The sequence below is a fragment of the Lactuca saligna genome, chromosome 9 (genome assembly GCF_052625555.1).
Source record: "Lactuca saligna cultivar CGN05327 chromosome 9, ASM5262555v1, whole genome shotgun sequence".
Lineage (NCBI taxonomy): Eukaryota > Viridiplantae > Streptophyta > Magnoliopsida > Asterales > Asteraceae > Lactuca > Lactuca saligna.
In genome coordinates, this window is record NC_136425.1 from 59,942,511 (window position 1) to 59,966,310 (window position 23,800).

General features: G+C 32.0%; 2 protein-coding genes across 3 annotated transcripts; both read left to right on the plus strand.

Annotated features, from left to right (window-relative positions):
- Nucleotides 1-8,122: 8,122 nt before the first annotated feature.
- LOC145015332 (U-box domain-containing protein 32-like) lies at nucleotides 8,123-11,767 on the plus strand. 2 transcript variants are annotated; one of them, XM_078973797.1, is made up of 8 exons: nucleotides 8,123-8,696; nucleotides 8,873-8,994; nucleotides 9,135-9,256; nucleotides 9,359-9,668; nucleotides 9,736-9,882; nucleotides 9,960-10,490; nucleotides 10,578-11,300; nucleotides 11,392-11,767. In XM_078973797.1, exons 1-8 carry the CDS (start codon nucleotides 8,507-8,509, stop codon nucleotides 11,572-11,574), a joined length of 2,328 nt encoding a protein of 775 aa, XP_078829923.1. In that variant the 5' UTR covers nucleotides 8,123-8,506; the 3' UTR covers nucleotides 11,575-11,767. The 2 variants fall into 2 exon arrangements, with proteins under 2 accessions (XP_078829923.1, XP_078829924.1); XM_078973798.1 differs by lacking the exon at nucleotides 8,123-8,696 and having other exon boundaries at nucleotides 8,874-8,994; nucleotides 9,352-9,668.
- Nucleotides 11,768-18,636: 6,869 nt separating this feature from the next.
- On the plus strand, nucleotides 18,637-23,159 carry LOC145017369 (C2H2-like zinc finger protein). Its single transcript, XM_078975412.1, has 10 exons — nucleotides 18,637-18,812; nucleotides 19,859-20,039; nucleotides 20,133-20,269; nucleotides 20,424-20,468; nucleotides 20,554-20,607; nucleotides 20,723-20,827; nucleotides 20,907-21,119; nucleotides 21,198-21,283; nucleotides 21,359-22,215; nucleotides 22,344-23,159. The coding sequence occupies exons 2-10, from the start codon at nucleotides 19,859-19,861 to the stop codon at nucleotides 22,604-22,606; spliced, it is 1,941 nt and encodes a 646-aa protein (XP_078831538.1). The 5' UTR covers nucleotides 18,637-18,812; the 3' UTR covers nucleotides 22,607-23,159.
- The last annotated feature ends 641 nt before the right edge of the window (nucleotides 23,160-23,800 follow it).

The following is a 23,800-nucleotide window of genomic DNA, read 5'->3' on the forward strand; positions in this document are numbered from 1 at the left end:
AATTGAAAGTTGGACATGCCATTTCTATGAAAGTAAAATAATCACAATTGCAATATATAATGGAAGATTTTGTCATGGAATCATTAGTAAAGTGACATTAATGTTTTTCTATTGTTATTACTTTTTATTCAATAAAACAAGTAGATTTGTAAATGGATTTTCGTGTTGGTAGACGTTTTTGTGGGCAAATTTGGTCAAAGCTGCAAACAGTAAAATATCATTGATTATTTGATTATATATTTGTTTCGTGGTAAAATTTAATACCCCATATATAATTTTATGAATTGCAAATGCGTTAACCAAAAGAACTCCTTTGGCTTTTATGGCCATTGGTCAATTTCTTCAAAAGTGATACTTATACCGGGTTTTTTTTTTTTTTTTTTTTTTTTTTTTTTTTTTTTTGCACGAATACTTATGAGGCATCAATTTTTTTCTTTTGAAAAAGAATTTATTTTCTACCTGTTATGATAATAATCTATGGATTCTCGTTAAATTTAATAAAAAAACAACGATATTATGGTTGAGTGATGTACTTGACATGCCTTTTAAGCCAAATAGTTGAGCGATTTTGGGTCTAAAGTCTAAACAATAATTAAGAAAACTAGTTGATCCGGACAAGATATTTTAAGGATGGTAGTTTTTTAAAATGTTATAAAACCCCAATTGATAGGGGCAAACATGGTCGCTTTGGGTCAGTTTTGACCAAGGTTCTAAATAACGTAAGGCGTGACTTGGCGGCGAGATCAAAATTAAGTTATGCCAAGCCTTGGCGAGCCATCACGTTTTTCAAGGCGTGACTATTTTATATACATTGAAAGAGATAAATCATATAATTATTGAATTGTATCAAATATGTAAACTTTTTAGAAGTGTTATATTAATATTTAATATAAAAAAGTTAACAAAAACTCAATTATTTTAGGCCCGACAAAAAAAAAAAAAAAAAAAAATCGAAAAATCCGCGCCTTGAAAAAAACTCGCGCCATAACGCGATATGACACGCCTTGACACGTTATTTGGGCGCCAAGCTTAACAAACCCGCATTTGACGTTTTCGTAACAGCTACACCACGCCTTGCGCCATGGCGCGCTTTTTAGAACCATGGTTTTGACCTAAAACCGAACCCAACCCGTTATAATCGAATTTTAAGAAATACAAACCGAACCCACTACCCAAACCAATCGGTTTGGTCCGCCGATTTCCGATTATTAGCAGTTTAGTTTTGGGTTTAAACCCAAACCCTAACCCAAAACCCATCCCAACCTAAGTTTCTAAACCTTGAGAAATCAATATAAAGAGGCTTAGTAGGATGAATGTTTCTTTTACAACAAATGTGGGATGAAGCTTTAATGCAATGAAGAGATGTGGAGTTTAAAGCAATAAGATGCCTGATGTTTCTATACAGCAACCAATGTGGGAAATCAATATACAGAGGCGTAGTGGATGGATGTTTCTTTTACAAACCGATGTGAGATGAATGTTTAATGCAATGAAGAGATGTGGAGTTTAAAGCAATGAAGAGGACAGATGTTTCTATACAGCAACCGATGTGGGATAATTAGTGTGGGTCCTATCAAATAAAAAACTCGAGGTAACTTAATGAAGAGATGTAGAATTAGCAACCGATGTGGGACAATTAGTCTGGGTCCTATCAAATAAAAAATTCGAGATAATGCAATGAAGAGATGTGGAGTTTAAAGCAATGAAAAAGGCAGATATTTCTATACAACAATCAATATGGGACAATTAGACCGGGTCCTATCAAATAAAAAATTTGAGATAATGATGCGTTGAGGAGGAATCAAACTGCAGACCTCCTATAAAGAGAACCATCGCCTTACCAAACTATCCAAAAGATTACTTGTATCTTCTTTCGCTTAAATTGACATATATAACATGTACAAAAATATATTAATTTTAGAAATTTAATACAATCGGTTCGTTTTTTTTTTTTTCCCATTTCCAAAACTGATCCAAACCAAAATTTTCGGTTTTTGAAAAAATCAAACCCAACCCATTGGTTTTTGTTTTGATTTTGGTTTTTCGGTTTTGTCGGTTTGGGTTCGGTTTTGCTCACCCCTACTGATTGAGGTAAATTTATGTGAAATAAGTTTATCATAAGTTATAACAATTGACAACACATGAAATGTTGTGTTTATGTCAAATTTAGGATGACAATCATTAAAATTTAATACATGTTTAATTGGGTGAGTAATAGTTTTGGGATATCGATAAAAATGACTTTTCATGAAGTTTTGTGTTTTGAAAATTTGGTATTTTTCTTTGAAATCATTTCAAACTAAATTTATGACGTATTAAAGTTATTTTTTTCGACAAAAAAATCCATTTCAAAGTGATATTTCGAATTTCAAGTACTAGACAAAAAATATATATTTCAAAACCGCAAGAACAACTACGAAATCTGATATACAACCCAAAATTTTGAGAAACCATCCGAAACGCTCTTCATATACGTTATGACCAAAGAAAGTTGCAGTCTTTGATAATTTTGCAACTTTAATTTCATTAAATTTTTGGGGAATAATGACTCAAAATGGTAACCAACTGTTGAGTTTGTTCTCATTTTGTCATTTTTTTTTGTAGTTAATATACCATCGAACTTGTTGTTTGTGTTCACCATAACCCTTTGACTGACTATCACAGGTCAAAAGCCGATCAAAAGGGTTATGATGAACACAAACAACAAGTTTGATGGTATATTAAAACAAAAAAATGAAATAAACCAAATGAAAACACACACAATAGTTAGTTACCCTCAATAGTCATTTTCCCTTAATATATCACTTATTTTTGTTTTCATGTTAATCTAAAAACAAAAAAGATAAATAACATATCACAAAACATTCGGATATTTTGGTTAATGTGAAACGTAACTGAAAATATATATAAAAAAAATACATATAAATAAAATGTATTTTTTTTTAATGTTGATAGATAAATTATTGTGTTTTTTTCTACATTTTATCAATTATTTAATAAGTCAGTAAATTTATTATAAGTTCTCCTTACACCCTTAAAATGGATATCAACCTACTAAAGTGAAATTAACTTTTGTGTGGCATCCATTGTGACATTCAATATGATAGAATCATTCTTTTAACTTTATCCGCGACAAAACCGGCACGGCGCCGAATGACGTAAAAAGTGAGTTTTTGATAAACTACTTTTTAGCCTTAGTAACCTAAATGAAAGTTGTATTATTCGTTAAACCGAGAAATTCGATAAAAAGAACGCGAAAATCTGACTTCGTATGAGGAAGTTATGATTTTTCGAAGTTTCAACTTAGCAATAGACAGCTAAAAACTCGAATTTTAGATCGAGCGATATTTTACCAATACATCCTAAACGAGAATCGAAGGTCTCGTCATATTAGTACAACGGTAAAAAGTCTGACGAAAACGGATGTCGAATGAAGAAGTTATGAATTTTTAACAGATTTTCTTGTCCCGGTCTGTTAAAAATAATAATATTAAAATTAAATCAAAATTAGCCGACGAAGTCTAAATGAAAGTTGTAGAGCATGACTTTAGCTACGCGTGCATATAAAGAACGTCAAAAACGGAGCCCGTATGCGAAAGTTATGGATTTAAGAAGTTCGGGACACGAAAATCGGAAATTTTCGCATGAATAGTAACCGGCCACATCACCTCGCACGAACAGGTGCGTCACCGGAGACGTGGCCCGGACCGAACTACTTCGTTGCCTGCTTCTGGAAGTTCGACGCGTTCCAATCAGCCATTCGACCGAAGTGCGAGCCAATAGGCTTTCGACGCGCCTCGCCCTCGTGTCCGAGTCTCGCACCTCCACGTCGCGCCTACCAGCTTCGCAGCCGAGCCTCCTTCTCGCGCCACCTGCTTCGCTCTACTGCTGCCACCGAGCTTCGCTTCTTAAGCCGACTAACTTTGAAAATTTGACACTTTTAGCCCCTTTTTCCATATTTTCTTCATATTAACTTTCCCCGAAGCCCCGAAATCAATTTTAGCACCCGAAACACGTCCCGAGACCCCCGAGAAGCCCAGAAAATTTTATCTTTTCGGTTTTGAAGCCCTACCTTCGCAGAGCCCGGTTTTCAAACAAACTCCCGGTTTTCAACATAGAAAGGCATATTTAAAGCCAAAGTGCTGTCCAAATTACTATTTTAACCCCCGGTTAACTTAAGGTGAGTTTAATATATAGGAACAATTGTATGTTATGTGTTATATGTGCTATGTGCTTTTCAGTATTATCATTCTGAGTTATTTTCTCGTGTTATTCGTTATGTTTATAGCAATTGTAATACCTTTGACCATGTGATCAGTGAAAGGACTTAGATTCACATTGGTACTGGTACGTAGCCTCTGGCCATGTAGAGCATGTCCCCGTAAGAGAATGAATTTTGCCACATTGAAGTACATATATATGGCATAACATTGTATTGTATATATTTTTAAACTCACTAAGCGTCACCGCTTACCCTATCAATGTTTAACAATTGCAGGTGATAAATAAATAGTATGTTTACATACTATTGAAGGATGTAAAATAGTTTGTAATAGTACTTTTGTACTACCTTTTATGTTTGTATAAATTACAATATCCTAGGTAGTTATGTAATATATATAACACTTTGTAATAGAAGGTTTGTATCCAATAGTTTGTAAATCCTTTATATCAATGTAAAATATTGCTTTTATGAATATGCAAATAGCATGTTTTGGAGTAATGATAATGTGAAATATGAAAGTTTGGGTCTTTCAAAAATACGAAAGTTGGGGTCTTTCATTATATATATATATATATATATATATATATATATATATATATATATATATATATATATATATATATATATATATATATATATATATATATATATAAGTACAAAGAAATATGAGTTCTAATATCTTCATGTTTTAATTAGAATAACAACCAACAAATCTTAGAATTACTAAACAAACACATTGACCGATAAATTTCTTGATACTTATTGTTTGATGTGCACGAGATCGGTAATACATACATTAAAACTTAAAAAGGAATACTAACTTCTCATTCCTTGTACTTGTAATGTTACCATTTGTTACCTCTAGCAACTTGCTAGGGGTGGACCTCTTTTAATCCTTTTAGTGGTTTCCAAAAAAAAAAAAAAAATACTATCAGAAGCGAGTGAAGCAATGACCAAATGTCCACAAATTCAACTTATATTCATGTATAGTATATATTAGTTAAAATTTTTGGTATAAACCAAATACCAATATATACCAACCAAATTAATTGGTACCAAGTACACTTGGTACGGTACTAGTAGCTAAAATCTTATACCAACTATAGTTGGTACGGTACACGTTTTGGAGAAAAAAAAAACTCGGTACCATACCAATTCCACCCCTAATTAAAATACATGTTAATTAAGTAATTTTGTCACATTAAATGCTATAGTGGACATAAGCTTAGTGCCAAATAAAGTTAAAAGAATGATTCTATCATATTGAATGTCACAATGGATGCCACACAAAAGTTAATTTCACTTTAGTATGTTGATATCCATTTTAATGGTGTAAGGAGAACTTATAATAAATTTATTGACTTATTAAATAATTGACAAAATGTGGAAAAAAACGCAACAATTTATCTATCAACATTAAAAAAATACATTTTATTTATATGTATTTTTTTTTTTATATTTTCAGTTACCTTTCACATTAACCAAAATATCCGATTGTTTTGTGATATGTTATTTATCTTTTTTGTTTTTAGAACATGAAAACAAAAATAAGTGACATATTAAGGGAAAATGACTATTGAGGGTAACTAACTATTATGTTTGTTTTCATTTTGTTTATTTCCTTTTTTTGTACTTAATATACCATCAAAGTTGTTGTTTGTGTTCATCATAACCCTTTTGATCGACTTTTGACCTGTGATAATTGGTCAAAGGGTTATGGTGAACACAAACAACAAGTTCGATGGTATATTGACTACAAAAAAATGACAAAATGAGAACAAACTCAACAGTTGGTTACCATTCTGAGTCATTATTCCCCAAAAATTTAATGAAATTAAAGTTGCAAAATTATCAAAGATTGCAACTTTCTTTGGCCATAATGTATATGAAGAGCGTTTCGGATGGGTAACTTCGTTAAAACACGGTCTATGTTATGCTTACTGTGGTTAGCTGTCAACATCTCTTTGCAAATGATATAACTGTGCATGAGAGGTATATTTATTAATATAAACGTTTACCTCAAGGTATATTATGGTGACGTGTCTGCAAAAGCTGTCTGATATTATACATATAGATGTTGTATCTTATTCCATGAATTCAATCTTAAACCTAAGTAAACTAAAAAATCACAGCACTTGTGATTCCACTCGTTTGTAGATTTGTCTAGAATCTATGATACGATAAATCATTTGATTGGACATGTAAACGTAATCATGAAATGCACGTGCTTAGTTAAGATTCCTCTAATAAATATTCAAGTGCATTATAAAATTGTACATCTATAAACATAAGTAACAAGTTCGATGATATATTGAGTACAAAAAAAGGAACCAAATGATAACAAACGTAACAGTTAGTTAACCTTAGGAGTCATTTTCCCGATAGATTAACATGGAAACAAAAATAAATGACGTTGACTCTTTGTCTACGGTAAAATGTGATAAATATATGGTTAATCTAAAAGCTAACTCAAAATGTAAAAAAATTTCTATATATAAACAATTTTTGTTTTAAATCTTGGTAAATAAATAGTTGTATTTTTCTTTGTTTTCCCTTAAATATAATTAAAAATGAATAACTTAAAAACGAATTATATATTATTGATCGCTAGAGTAACCCTTTTTATTAACATCCTAAGAGTAACTCCAACCATGACCCTCCAAAATCTTTAAGAGGGAGTTTGGCTTAGCTTTTTAGAAGCCAAAAATCATTTTAGGAAAATATAGAAAGCAAAAGATGTTTGGCAAATGTATTTTAAAAGCTACTTTTGGATTTAGATACAAGTAAAAATGAACTTTTTGAAAAAGTCAGGAAAACCTGATTTTTTGTGACTTTTCCAAAAAGGACTTTTACCCCCTGAAAAGCTAAATCAAACACCCCCTAAAGTGGTGTTGTTTCAACACAAATATACAGATTCCATTCCAGTCATACGTTAAAATTTTATATCAAAAACATATATCGTATATTTTATTAATAAAATACTATTTTTCCTAAAAAGCAATGAGTTTAAACCCACAAGTTCTTCATAGAATTAATATTTTATTAATATCATTAAAATGCAAGGATGAATAGTAGTTCACTATAAAATATTAACGGTATCAAAATAATTAATTAATCCCTGCATTCACCAAAATAACGGAGCATTGGAGCAATTTAACTCTGCAAAACAGAAAAATGCAGGACGGTTGGAGAAGCTCTAAGAGCAACTCCAACCTTGACCGTATAAAAATCACTCAATTTGTGTAATTTTCACACAAAATCTTTTTTCTATTCCAATTGCATGCTAAAACATCCCATTAAAAGAATTTATTTAATAAATTAATTGTAAAAAGAAAGATCAAACACACAATTATTATATTAACTTGTACATTTAAACCACTTGGGTTGTGGTGATTTGGTAAGGCATGTGGAAGATATAGTGGATAACTTATTGATCCATGTTCAAATCCTGGCACCACTCAGCCCTTGTGGTCATGGAGGTTCGTCTGCAGTGACTCCAGGGCATGAGACAAAGCTTTATGTTTGCAGCGATGGATTAATCGGTGCGCAAAAGCTGACCCGAAAACCCTCGATAGAGAAGTTTCCTTTCTGAAAAAAACTAGTACATTTACCGTCCGTGAATAGTGGCCCACCATTTTGTGGGGTACTGTTCATTCTCACCATTTTAGTGTTGAAGATAGCGGGTGATTGGGCTTATTTGGCCGACAAATCATCAATTTGCGGGTTGATTGGAGTTGGTTTAAGTTATTTTACATAGAATTTGATAGGAATAAAATTACATTAATCTGGTCGTTAAGTTTTAAGTTTTAATATTATTAAATTTAAATAAAATATTTGCTTGTTACATTTTCAACGATGGATGACCTTCCATAAATAACATTCTCATATTTTTAGGTTAGAAAAACTGGCAGACAATTATGTGTATCTTGGCACAGTCCATTGACTCTAGAACACCATGGCCGAGTCCACTGAGATTGAACTCAAAAAATGCGAAAAAATCAACAGGAATTTTAATATTTCTGGAGTGAAAGTGAAGCCAATGGCGCTGTAATTTCTCAGTAATTGTTCGTGTTCTTGTCTGCACCTTTTGATCTGTTCACACGTAATTATACTCTCTATTAAGAAACCTTTATCACTACCGATAGGCGATAATCCACAGTAGTCCCCCACTACCCTAAATTGTACCATATTTACTCCTATTCTCTTCGATTCAACCAAGTAAATCTGTATCAATAGTGTTTGGTTTGGGGTTTCTGAAAGCGTTACTAATTTCAAACATCGATGGGGAGTGAGGTGGAATTGATCGACGAGACAATCGAAGAGTTTAACGACGTCGAACACACCGTAATTGTGGCGGTGGGGAGGAACGTTAAGGAGAGTAAATCGCTGATATTGTGGGCGCTACAGTGCTTTGCTGGAATGAAGATTTGTCTCCTTCATATTCATAAACCTGCTCCGTTAATCACACTCGGTAAGTCGATCACTTCACGTACTGCTGTTCCTGCTGCTTTATGATATGAATTTGTCAGTTAATTTTGGTTTGAAGTTTGCGAATTATCCTACCTATTGCCAATCGATTGGAGCCCTAGCAATGTTTTTGTCACGATTACATAATCCGGATTGTTTCCAATGTTCATAATTTTACAGTGGATGGCAAGTTCTATGAAAGTAGCCTAAAACAACAGGTGGTTAAGGCTTGGCGAGAGCTTGAAAAGCAAAAGATGCACAAAATCCTAAATCAGTATCGCCTCATTCTTGATGAAGCTGGGGTAATTTTTCAATGTTTTTGCTCTTTCTCCTCCTTCATTTTCTTCATTTTTATCATATTGGATTACAATTGAAGATATATTGTAACTTTTTAACATCCATGGAAGAAATTTTAGTCATTTGGAGTTTGGTATTTACGTAGGTGGAAGCAGGTAAGGTGTGGATAGAAGCTGATAACGTTGAAACAGGTATTGTGCAGACTATAGAGCAACATGGGATTAAGTGGCTTGTTATGGGAGCTGCAGCTGAGAAGCTATATTCAAAGTATGAGTTTCTATATGCATTAAGTCAGAAAGAAACACACATATAAATGTATTCAGTTTATCTTGTTTTTTTGTTAATGAACCAAATTCTTCAAGATTGCAGGGATATGTCAGAGCTCAAGTCTAATAAATCAATATATGTTTGCGAAAATGCCCCACCCACGTGTCAAATATGGTTTGCTTGCAAAGGCCACCTCATCTATACAAGGAGTATTAAGGCGTTATCCTCTTTGCCAGCTGGCGAAGAGACAATGCTGACACTTCGTGATGCAATTGATGCTGATGTGGAAGTGAAATCCCTTCGATGTTTGGAGAATTCAATGAAAAATGGGTGTAGCTCTTCAACTTCAAATCATTTGATGATTGATGATACAAAAGATCAATTGGTTCGATCACTTTCTGATATGTTTCTGGTATAATCTCTCAAATTTTGCTAATTCATTTTGGGAAAAATATATATTAAAAATGGTTTTTTTCCAGGAGAAACCTCAAGAGCTTTCATCTTCTGAGTTGCATGATAAACTGGAGTATGCTAAAACAGATGCTGAAAACTCAAAGCAGAAGGCATTTGAAGAATCAATAAGAAGATGGAGGGCAGAAGAAGACGCTAAGGACATTTTGCATAAGGTGAATTTGAATTTCTTTATATTTAGAAAACATGAATTAAATAGTTTGTTAAGAGTAACTTTTTAACCTTGTTATAGGCGGAAACATCAGAAAACACATGTATGGAGGAAACCACAGAAAGAAAAGCAATGGAGGCTAAACTGTCGAAACAAATTGAAGAAATAGAAACAATGCAGAACCAAAGAGATGAATTCATAAAGGAGCTTCAGAAAATCAAAAACCAAAAACCAGAGCTTGAAGACCGAATTTCAAAGGCACGTGATACAGAAAAAGAGTTGGAGGAGAGAATCATTCAAGCAGTGAATCTGTTAATCACTTTCAAAGAAAGTCGAGACAAGTTGCAAGATGAAGTCGATAATGCAAGGAGACAAATTAAAACGCTTACAAAATATATAAAAGAGGACACCACAACGAATTTGTCACAAGCACAATTTTATAAACCCTCGTTCATGGAAATCATGGAAGCTACTCAGGATTTCAATCAATCATTGAAGATCGGAGAAGGAAGAAATGGAAGTGTTTATAAAGGTATTCTTCGCCATGTAAGGGTTGCGATTAAGATGTTACCTTCCCTTGGTTCTCAAAGCGATGCAGAATTTGAACATGAGGTAAATTACACTTTTGGTCCCTATAAGTTTTGATATTTTTTTACAAGAATACTAAATTACAGTTTGGGTCCCTGTGGTTTTGTGTAGGCAGAGGTTTTGAGTAGAACGAGACATCCAAATATCGTAACCCTAATCGGAGTTTGTTCAGCAACAAGGTCGTTGATTTACGAGTACCTCGAAAATGGAAGCCTTGAGGATCGAATCATTAGTTCTAATTCTAAAGCGAAAACTCCACCTCTTCCATGGCATACACGAATACGAATCGCTTCAGAGATATCTTCCGCCCTAATTTTTCTCCACTCCAATAACCCTCAAATCATCCATGGAAACGTAACCCCAACCAACGTTCTTCTCGATTCAAACCACGTATCCAAACTAAGCGACTTAGGAATCAGTTTCGTTTTCTCTAAAATTAACGATCCCGAGGTTTCTGCTTACATCGACCCTGAATTTGTTGAATCCGGAACGCTTTCTCCTTCTTCTGATGTATACTCATTCGGAGTTGTGTTGTTGAGAATGCTAACAGGGAGGCCAGCTTCGAGTGTTGTGAATGACACGAAATGTGCGATGGAATTTGGGAATTTTGGTGAGATTTTGGATTTATCGGCTGGGGATTGGCCAATTGAGCATGCGAATGAGTTAGCTGATTTGAGTTTGAGATGCTGTGAGAAGAATCCATTGAAGAGGCCGAATCTTGTGAATGATATTTGGAAGACATTTGAGCAAATGAAAGATCGATTTACAGTAGCACCTGTTGAGCCTGAGTGTCATCGCAAAATCCCCTCTTATTTTGTATGCCCGATTTTTCAGGTACGTGTATTATCTATCCTAAACTCAAGAAACAGCAATGTATGAAAGTATTATATGCAAATTCATTGAGGATTTTGTTGGTGATTTTCAGGAAGTGATGAAAGATCCATACATAGCAGCAGATGGTTTTACATATGAAGAAGATGCAATAAAAGGGTGGTTGAACAGTGGCCACAAGACTTCACCCATGACTAACCTTCAACTTGAACACTGTGACTTACTACCTAATCATGCCCTTTCCTATGCAATTCAAGAGTGGGAACAAATTTCCTAAAATACCCTTCTAGTTTTTGACTTTTGACTGTGGTATCTATCAGTGCATAATTTGTGCAGCACAAAGTAAAAATTACATCTGTTGTTTGTTGATATAATTCACTAAAGCTTAATATAGAGTATGCTTTCTAACACAAGTTCTTGAATGTATGTATAGTTACAGTAATAATTTTATATTTAATTTATTATTATTATTATTTTTTCTTTTTAGTTAGTTTGCTTTGGTTTCTTTCGACTTCTTTTAGGCTTAATGGATCTCTTCATAAAGATACTAATGATGAGAAAAGTTACTACTTTGTTCAACTATAAAAGATAAACTAGATTATAGCCCGCGTTAAACGCATAAAAAAACATATAATCGTTTATAGATATTGTATAATGATTATAAAAACATATATGGTTATTGGTATTATTGAAATGTGTAGAAAATACATTGAAAACGATAAATATATATAATCATTGAAAGATCTCTTTGTAGACATCATTTTTTGTTTTATTAGTTGAACGACTTTCCTCGTCTTATATAGTTATGATATTTATATATTTATAAGCATTTTAATTAGACGTTCCTTGCATAATAATGCTACCTAATTTAAATATATATTGATAATCAATATACCGTTTTTTCTATTGCATTAAATATTAACAACTATTTCATTTATTCAAATAAAGTTATGTAATATAATTTATAAAATTTTAAATGTTATATAGATTTAATTTTTGTATATCATCAATGGAGATTCTTTTCTAAATCATGATTGGTTTATTTTAAATTGATTATAAATATAAATGCTAGCTTTTATGTTTGTTCTTATTTATTTAGTGTTCAACTTTGCATTAGTTTTGGCGCAACTTTGAATAATTTTAGTATATCATCAATTTAATTTGATATGTCTGTCAATTATATTAAATATCAAATAATAAAATTTCATTATTATTGTGATAATTTAGTTTATATATTGTATTTTCACTAATCTTAACGGTCTTATTTTTTCTAATAACCGTAACGCTTTTACTAAATGTACTTTTTACAAATATCCTAATATCTTATAATTTTAATCTTACTTTATAATTTTTCATAACTATTTTATTTTCAAGATTGACTGCTTTAATAGTGTTTTTTTTTTTTTTTTTTCCAGTCTATTCAATTTTATATTTCATTGTACAACATCATCGTTTGTATGTAATATGAAATTTCACTTTAAAAATGCTTAATGCTTACACCTTGATATTAATTTTTTTAATAAACGCATGTAATAATTATGGAATATATATATCTCATTTTAATTAACATTCACTTCCTTTATTATATCAAATTCCTCATTAAACGGATATACTTTTGGAAAATAATAATTATAATAGGACAACATTATCTAAAACGTAAATGTTTGATATACTTTTGGAGAAAAAAAATCAGGATCATTAAAAAAAATTTATATAAAGAAAATACAAATTTAAATTTGTTGAAATTATGGATGAAATTACTGGCGAAAATTTATTTTGGAAGGAGTTGTATTTTGTAAGGTATAATAATATTACAAAATTTGAAATATTTATATTTGTTGTGCAAATTAATAAATTTTATTGTTACTATACGAAGATAAAAAAAGTAGGTTGATATGATATACAAAACATAATAATTTCAATGATATTTTAAAATCATGCCAAAATTAACCGGATTCTTATGACATAAAAAAAAATCATAGTCATCTCTAATATATAAAAGTAACATTTTCGTAATTAATGTCAGTTCCCAAGATAGTTAATTTTTGTTTTGTTAAAGGTACCTAATACCTTTTCATGTTTATTTGAAAAGTTTCAGAAAAGTAGTTAACTGATTTCATGTAATTTGTGACAAAGAAAATCGAAATATATGAATACATACATTTGATATAGGAACAAAAAATGATCGAAAAAAATATAAAAAATGAAAGAAGGTATTGACCTTCTAGCGCACAAGAGCGAATGTTGATAGCAGAGAATGATGATGAAAGTTATAAGCAATATTAACGATGTTGTAGGAGAAGGTTTGAAGAAAAGAAACGATTGAAAATAAATGTGAGTCGCGGATTCAATGATGAATCGTATATGTATGTGATAATTTGAATATGATTTTTCGGTATTAATGATTTCCTAATAAAAAAAAATTTATATTACTGGTTTACTAATATAAACGGATTTATATTAATGGTTGATATTAAGGCCTTGATTGAAATGATTTGTTAATAATATATTTTTAAAATTGATCATATTAAAATCTTCATAACTGAAAATTCAAGATGTAAAATATGGAAAGTTTTTTATTGAAATTAAATACATTCCATTTCAATGAATGTAAGTTATTGATTGATGATTGGAAAACATTTATTGGAATTAAATACATTCCATATGAGAAAGATGATGTCAGCAATTTGATTTAAGAGTGAAAAAAATAAGATTGAAATACAATCAATGGTCCAGATTATTTAAGATGATGTCATAAAGTTTCTCTTTTAGTAATATTTAAGATTAAATCTTAATTTACACGCTCCTTTTTTAAAAAAATAGTTAGTCAAATCTTAGTGCATCTCATGTAGTATGACTTAAAGGTATGGTTTTGATTTGATCATAGTTAAAACAAAGATATATTGGATGTGCTTAACAAAACTAGATGGGAGGCGAGAACTATAATTTTTATTTGTGTGTATAAGTGTTTGGAAAACTAGAAGAAAATTTTGAAAAATGTAAAATTACATAAAAATAAAAAGTTAAAACTTCGTAAAAATTAATAGTTTCCAAAGCTATTTGAAGCAACTTTTAGATTATGAGCTTTTTACAAAAAATAAAAATAAAAGCTTGAAGTTCGTATTCTTGAACGAAACTTTTTCTTTAGTTTGACTTTTTTTAATGCTAAATTTTTTTAAAATCACTCGAAAACTCAACTACCTTGCAAACTCATTAGGCAAATGCATCAGCAATGTTTATTATTACGATTGATATCATATAATTATATTTTTCTATGGTGCATGAAACTATGAAAATTTTGTAATTTCATAATTTTAAAAATAGTTAAAGTAACAAACGTTTTATAATTAAAGTCCATCACTATTCCGTCGCAGTAATATGACTCCAAATAATCGGCATTAATCCATCACACAATACATCTAATGTTATTCCATCACTTAGGATTTGTTGCTAATCTTTTACAAATATGTTGCTTTTTGGTTGTTTAAACTTGGCTTCAAAGTTGTTTGAGCGATAAAATGTGTTAGATTAACGACAAATATTTCCATCGTGAAATGACATGTTCATTTTCTAAAATTATTAGCCTTCAATAATTATAAATTTACATTGCTAATCTATATTTGTAATGGATTAACGAGAGATTTAGCCTTGTCTAAAATCTATATTTTTTGGTAGTGGTAGATACATCAGACGAGCATGAATATAGAAAACTTTGAGGTTAGTGGCAATTTATCATTGCAATGTTCTCAAACTAATGATTCATGATTCATATGTGAATATCTACTTCACTAATATGGTTATATAGTTATATTGTAATATGTTAGAAGATTCACATATGATTTTCAATACTTTATAACATAATGATCCACAAGTGAATAATTATTTTGGGCTATATAATTACATAATCATTATATGTGTTTGTAAATTTAATAAACTTATGTTACAAATATCTAAGGACATTATAAATTTATACAAACATAGTATTTTGGGCTATATAATTACACAATCATTATATGTGTTTGTAAATTTAATAAATTTATGTTACAAATGTTTTAAATGAAAAACATAATACTAACGAATAAACAATAGAAAGACATGAGATGTGAAATGACGTTAAATGACGTTGAGGTTAAGTTATCTACGATACAAATTTGTAAAACAAATCATGCTTTTTATTGGATTAATGTGTTCGGCATGAAATGCATTTAAAACTTCTTATATGGTTTAAATGAACACAAATATATAATTAGCTTTATTCATATTTGATGCATCACACATTTAAAATTAACATTTTTAAATATAAAAAGTATGTGTAAACGCCATCTAATTCATGTGTTAAAAAATGCTATAAAGCAAATTTCGTATACAAGAACTTATTGTTAACAAATGGGTTGTATACTAATACTTCAGCCATTGTCTTTTTTTTTTTTTTTTTTTTTTTAAATGCTTAATTTTATAAAAAGTAGACCACATAAGATGACTTACCTTGATTAGACGTGGTTAATATTGAATTTTGCCCATTTATTTGATAATTATTTATATATTTTCGGTTACATTCAAAAACCCTTTATAACAGTAATTGATAATATATAGGATGTGCTAAGCTTCGTAGAACCCGATTTGAATTTGTTATGTTTGTGGTAAAAGGTAATAAAAATTAGAGAGATTAACGACAAGTAATTCTAAAAAGCTGATTTTTTTTAAATAACTATCAATTTACTTGATCATTGTAATGAAAGTAATTGATTGATTCTGATTGTAATTGTAAAACTATAATAAAGAAAAATATTCCAATGACCCCATCCAACATTTATAGTTTGTTGCACTCATAATTAAATTTGTCCACGTGCTTTAAAACCTCAAAATTTCCTAAAAATTAAATGCAACAATATTTATTCGAACATTTTGATATTATTTTTTCCTTAAAGGAAAACAACTAAAATGTGTTTGAAAAATCCAAACTCTTAAGTTAAGACATTGACAAACTAATGTATTTTGAAAATTATATGCAGGCATTAAAATAAAAATCAAGATAAGGTTTCCCATTCATACAAATATATTCAATGTATAATCCTAATAAGTCGTTATACGGAAATAACACGAAAAGTTCAATAAAAAATCATAATTAATCAATGAATAAAAGGAATCAAAAAACCAATAATAAACGTTTGAATGTAAAGTGATTGATGGTCAAGTGATGGGTTGTATATTTGTACGTTGGATGCGTATGCATTCTCACGATTCGAAAAGTATTTGAAAACATTTAATCTCTAACTGTAAACATAAAATTTAATGAGTTCTTCAAAATACCACATACATCACATACCAATGGGCCCATCCTATGGGTATATTTCAACCCATGTGAATGCTATGGTCCCTCATAGTTTTACAATCACTTTCGTTGTTGTAGTCTACCTACACCCTTTTTTGCTATGGTCACACCATAGTCTTTCATACAATTGTTATGCCCCCCATAGTCTATTATACCATTTTTATGGTTCCCCTTAATATTTTATATAAAAGTCACAAAGACAATCTAGCATACAATAACACTAGCATACTCTATAGTATAACGAGAAGACTCACTTTGCAGAATCTGAAAATCCCGATTTGCATGAATAATCGCAAAGGTTGGTCTCACGAACCACCTAGGCATAAAATATAGGTCAAACTTCATTCTAAAACCCGAACCCCAAAATTTGACACAATGTTAAACTTAGCCAAAAGTCAAAAAGTCAACCCACTGGTCAACGGGCGCGCCACGCCACGCCTTCTATTGGGCGCCTCAGTTCTCACGCCCACTACATGACAAATAATCGGGATTCAGCTTAAAAACCAAACGCGTCCAGAAAAGCCCATAAGCGTGTCACATCCTACCTTGTCCAACCTATATATTTTGACTTAAACCATTAAGTCCAAGTCTCTAATATTCAAATCTGGATCTCCTTGATGTCTGAATGGATAAAGTATCCAACTTTATCCATTAAGATCTCCCAAACAAACTAGATCTAAAACCCTAATCTTTAAATGTCTAAGATTTCATTTTTCTTATACATGAAATAAAAGATAACATGTAAGCACTCAAAGATCCACCCAAAAGGTTAAGTCTAAAAAGTAAAATGATCCAAAAACCATGGAGTTTTCCAAACTTGATAGATCAAGCCATGAAGGGGCCAAAACACCATAAAAGTGGACTAAAACACAAAAAACTTTTAGAACCAAAGGTAAAATGTAATAAATCAAGGATCTTTGCAACTTACAAAGGTCCAGAAGTATGGAGAATACAAGGATCTTCAAGCTTCAAACTCCCAAGAATCACATTTATTGATTCCTTCACCAAAACTTTTCAAATAAGCAACAAAAATGGTTCACAGAGAGAGGATAAGCTCACAACACTCAAAGAAGGCTAGGGTTTCTCTCAGGAGACGTTTTAGGGTTAATGGAGGCTAAGAAATGACATGTCCTTCGAGGTAATGCACCTTATATAACCTTAAAACCCAAAAACATGTTCGACCCATTGGGCCGGAGGCGCGCCACACCTTTTAAAGTTCGCTTCGAGTCCCTTTTGATAAATTCCAGATTTTCAGATTTTTCAACAAATGCGATAAATGGCTCCCTTCTTCATCCCATCCTTCTACTTTCTTATGGACTATAAAACCATGATTAATGAGTGAGAAAACATAATCAAAACTAGATGTTACATTTTTCCATAGGGCTATTTTGGAAAGACAATTTTGGTTATACGTATATTTACATGGTATTAGACTCGACATCTCGCACCCCTGTGACTTAACACATCCACGTCTATTCTCATCAAGTCTTCGATTCTGAGAAGGAGTGTTAGTGTATTTCACATCGGTCCAACACATCTTATAAATGACTAAATATGTTGGAATCTTCCATCTGTAATAAGAGTCATTTAAAGAAACAAACTTGACTCCACATATATTTACATTTATATCAAAAAATGTGAAGAGATTTGGTAACAAATTTGTCTAACATACAATATACAAATATAACAAATTTGTCTAATATACAATATACAAATATACATTATGCATTTCATTTGATGGTCATGTTAATTTAAATGAATAATGACATTAAATCTATCAACAAAAAGTAAATTATAAATGAATTTTGTAAAAGAGATACATTATTTAAGGAACAAAAAATATCATTTTGATATTTCTCCCAACCTCCTCGACCACCACCATACTTTTCCCTTTCAATTATTTTTCGGTTTTTATTTTCATTTTTTATTTTTTATTTTCCGGTTTTCTTACTCAAAGGGTTTCCGGTTTGACCGTATATATATAAAGGATTTTCCCCGGCTCCTTTTTCTTTTAATTCACTCTCTCTCTTTCGTTCTCTGTTTCGCCGACTGCTTCTCTCATTCCTCGCCAGCTTCGCACACATCAATTTCACCGGTTTTCGCAATCATATCGCCGTCTTTCCGGTGATCTCCTCCACTTATCCGATCTACGGCGATCTCTTAACTCCTTCGGTCTCACACTGGTGCGTCAAGCTCTTTCACTACGTTCGTGCTAATCATAAATCACATGATTATAACCCTAACATATATATTGTAATTTGATTCGGATACTTCTCGTTTGATCTTCTATGGGAGACTCTTGACACTTAAAATTAATCTGTTTCCTATGATCTAATTAATGTCTTAGCATTGCGGATTCTTTCTTTTTCTTTTTATGTATGCACGGTATGGCGATTTTCTGTTTTCGCCGATTGATGTCTCTTCAACTTTATACAAAATTTTGGCAATGACGCAAGTATGATGGGATTTCTTATTGAATTTTTGTAGAAATATGTACTTGTTGGATTGCTGCGTGACCTTTTACTCTCTAAGCAAGCTCCATTAATTATTACTGATGTTTATATTTTCTGTACATCATACAGAATTACGTAGAAATATGGATCTTGTATTTTTTAGGTTAGTAATTGGGAGTTCGGTTCAGCATTGTAATTAGGGTTCCTTTTTGTTGACCTCATTATTGAATCTGTATTCTGTAGTAGTGCGTATCGTGCATAACAAGATAGGTTTTTAGTTCAATCCGTGTCCTCAAGGGTGCTTGGAAAATTGGCATATAAATTCCATTCAGATTATTATCATAATGTAGTAAACTTTTGGGGTGAAAAAGAATGGACACTCTTGACGACGGTGTTATATACTTATATTCTTCTTGGAACACATTTGTCACCCAATATGACTTATTTTGTCAATTCTGTTTCTTCTCCTTTTTTCCTGTACCTTATTGGTCATGGTGGCTGATTTACCTGAAAAAGGCCTTGAATGTGTATTTTTGTAGTTATCCATAGAATCAGAGTACATATGTCATGATATCTTTGGAGCTTAAAGCATAAGCAGCATGTGAAATGTTGTTTGTATGTCTATGAGTGTTGAATTTGCATGTAATATCTTTAGTATACAATTACATAGAGGGGTTAATCAAATGCGAATGGTTAATGAGGCTATATATAAGTTGTTAATGAATGATTCTTTAACTAATGTTAAAATTATTATATGCTAACTCATGTGAATATAGATGCCAGTTGCAAAACTTTTGGGCACCAGTTCTGCAGATGCAATGAAAGCAGAGGAAGGGAGTGATTCCTTGGATACCTTCATCAAACAAGCAGTTGGAAAAGAACCTTCATTTTCATTTTCAAGAACTGGGGATAGCCCTGTGCAGTGGATACAGTTACTTCATGCTTTGGATCAACAAGGTATTCACTTATCTTCTTCTCTTCCACCATTATCTGCATGAAAGAAAAATGACAAATATGCCCCTACATCTAACTCTTAACCATTTTCTGTAGATCTCCCTGGTTGGCCCTTGTTGGCTCCTATGAAGATTCAGATGCAGAAATGTGAGAAATGTGCCCGTGAATTCTGTTCTCCTGTCAATTATCGAAGACATATACGAGTTCATCGTCGCTCTTTAAAGTTCCATAAGGTTTATTTTATATCTTTATTGTAAATTTATAATTCAATTTCACGCATCTTTAAAGTTTAAACTAATTCATCCTATCTTTTCTTATACATATATGTAGATATCTGTTTGTTAATACTAAATCCTTAATACACTTGTCTCTACTTTCATTATATAGGAGTCCCAGAAGTATAGGGATTTATTGGGGGCATTTTGGGACAAGGTAAGACTCGAATTTTTTACTTATATTTAGAAAGTTTTGTTCTTTAACCAGTTTTTTGTGCTCATTGTTATTGTGTCTTATATAGCTCTCATTTGATGAAGCCAAGGAAATCATGTCTTTCAAGGATGTTAACCTGGAGGTACTTTCTCTTTTCTAATTCATTCTTTTTAAAATTTTGTAAATAATTAATTATGTTTACGAAAACTATGTTATCAAAGTAGTTAAATAATTAATCCAACCCATTTCCATTTTAGGAAGTTCCAGGGTCTTCAATAATAAGAAACATTATAGCAAATCTCCGCAAGCCAATCTTTCTATCTCTCCCACAAATTTATGTCAAAGCTGGCTCTATGCTTGTGGTAAGTAATCAATCACATGTTATTTTTAATTTTTTTAACAATTAACATTTTGTAATTAATCATTATATATAACTTATAGGACATAATCCAAGGTAGACCTTCTACTTCTAGACTTCCAGTTTCCTCCCAAGAATTATTCAGCATCCTAAATGATGCTAGTGAGACAACATTTCTAAGTGCTGGAACTGCTGAATCATTACAAAAATTCGTCTTTGATGGAGAAGCTGGTAAAATTGGGCTTGAAATCAAAAACCTAATTGCTGCCACCAGCTTTCTTTTCGAACAAAAATTGGTATTTTTTTTTCTTATTTAAATTATTAAAATATATTGGAAGTGGTAATAATAAATAGAAAACTTTACATACATACAGGTCAAAGCATGGCTTGCAGACAAGGATGCTGAAGCATTAAGATGCCAAAAGTTACTTGTTGAGGAAGAAGAAGCTGCTCAAAGGAGGTATGTAGTTTTCACTATTCACAGTTTCTTTCTTAACAATTTTTTTTTTTGACTTTTTTATTTTATTTTATGTAGGCAAGCGGAGATTTTGGAAAGGAAAAAACAAAGAAAGCTAAGACAAAAGGAACAAAGAGCGAAAGATCAGTCAAACGAAGTCAAACCGGATTTATTTGAAACAACAACTCCATCCACAGAAACATCCAGCTCTCCAACTTTCGCGGAAGTCGATTCGTTTTCTCCAGATGACGATGAAGATGATGATGATGTCATCGTTCAGTTTTCAAACAATGTAGAAGAAGAAGAAGAAGAAGAAGAAGAAGAAGATCCGAATGTTGTGGACCCCATGGAGCACCAAAAGGTGCACGGGAATGATTTGCATCAGATGGTGGCTCGATGGCAGGTCCCGAAGTCACAAAAAGGAGGTCGAAACGGGTTTTACGGATCCAAAAGGGAACAAACACATAATAAGCATAGAGAACAAAGGACTAATGTTGTCAATACGAGTAAAATATGGACGAAAAAGCCAAAACCGGAAAATGGAGGGGTGGAAGTTGTGAAATCTAGAATACAAAACGATGCAACCAGTCAGAGCCAGAGCCAGAGCAACTGTAGTCAGCTGATGATTGGTTCCATATCTGTGACAGTTAGAAGTCCAGGTCAAGGTCAAGGTCAAGGTCAAGAAAATGGAAATACGGAAGTCAAAAAGAACAGCATCCAGGCTGGCAGTGGCAGTGGCAGGGAACGTTCCACTGTCAAAATTTGGAGGCCACGTCATGAGTCAAGAGGTGTATCTGGAGATAGTAAAGTAAAAGGTGAGAATGGTCAAAGTCAAACTCCGCCTACGTGTCAGTCAAATGATGACAGTGACGGTGGAAATGAGCCCGAAGCAAAGCTCTTCTCTCTTGATGCTGCAAAAGCTTTTCTTGCACAAAGTACGCTCTCTCTCTCTCTCTCTCTCTATATATATATATATATATATATATATATATATATATAAAATGTAACTTAAATTAGTGTTTATTTATTTAGTAAGTAATAATAATAATAATATGTAATGTAGGATGGAAGGAGGCGATATCGGGGGAGCATTCGAAGTTGATTTTATCTTTATCATCATCAAGAGAGGAGCCACCTGGCGAGAATAACGAGAGTTCAAGCAATAATAATATGAATAACAATACAAACAATAATGCGAGTATTAATAATACGAATAATGTGAAAGTGAAAGTGAAAGGGAAGTTTGTAATGAAGGGTGAGAAAGGAGGAGGAGGAGGAGGGGTGAAGACAAAGTATATTCCAAAACAGAAAGGTGGTGTTAATTAGGAGGGGGAGGGGGAGAAGTGAAGTGAGGTTAGGTTGATTGATTTTGATTGATTGATGGTTATACGGAAGGAACAACAATATGTGCAGCTTTTTATTAACCACAACACAACAGAGTGAGAGACATTTTATTAAAAGTATTATTGTTTAGCCGGAGGTTCCAGTTTTACGAGTGGGTCTTCTGTCCGAAATTCAAGGTAAGAAAGAAAAACGATTCCATATCCGTATCATACTAGTTTTTTTTTTTTTTTTTTTTTTTTTTTTTTTTTGGTTTTGATCTTGTGGGGGTTTTTTGGATTATGAATCTGGATAATCTTTTGGAGGTGGTGCTTGTTTTTGTTTTTGGTTTTGATGATAGGATACACTATTGAAATAATCGCAATGCAAATGCAACCGCTCGCATCTGTTTTTGGTAGATTGTTTGTTGAATTCAATTGATGTTTTTTTTTTGGTTGGAAGAAATTGAAGGTGAGAAATGAGATTTGTAGCAAAAGGAGTTGGGATGGACTCTATGTAATTATGATTCATCAAGGCAGTAATGAGTTTTATTATTTTACATGTACAAAATTTTTAAATTATTATGCTTATTGAGGCTGCTTGTCAGATCCCTCAACCAGTTTTTTTTTTTTTGAAATTTTTTACCAAAAACAGGTGGTAGTGGCGATATAAACGATTTTATTGCATCTTCTTAAACTTTGTCCAAAATAGAAAACGATTTTATTGAAAAACATCAATGCCGTTTTGCAAGTAAGGCTTCATTCAAACCAAAGGGTATTTGGCCCAAAGATATTAGGAGTTGATGGAGAGGTTCCCTCAACCAAAGGTTAAGGGTTCAACTCCCACTTGGGACAAACTATGGTTGGAGTGCGACTTAGCCATTAAAAAAAGTAAAGAAACCAGTGAGCCTTCCAATTTCTAATCCAACCAATCTCTTTGGGGATAAAATTTTCTTCCAAGGAACTAGATCATTAAAATAACACCATCCTAAAAACGTGGCCAATACACCAATAGTGAATTTGAGAAGAAGATTATTCCAGTCTTCCTTTCTCATAACTCACTTGTCAACTCTTCCACCTCTCTAAATTGAGTATCAACTCCAAATATATAAACTTTTAGGAGAATAAATTTGAAGCCCAAATCCAAATGAAAACATATCAAAGCACAAATTAATACGTAAGACATTTTCAGTAGACCATT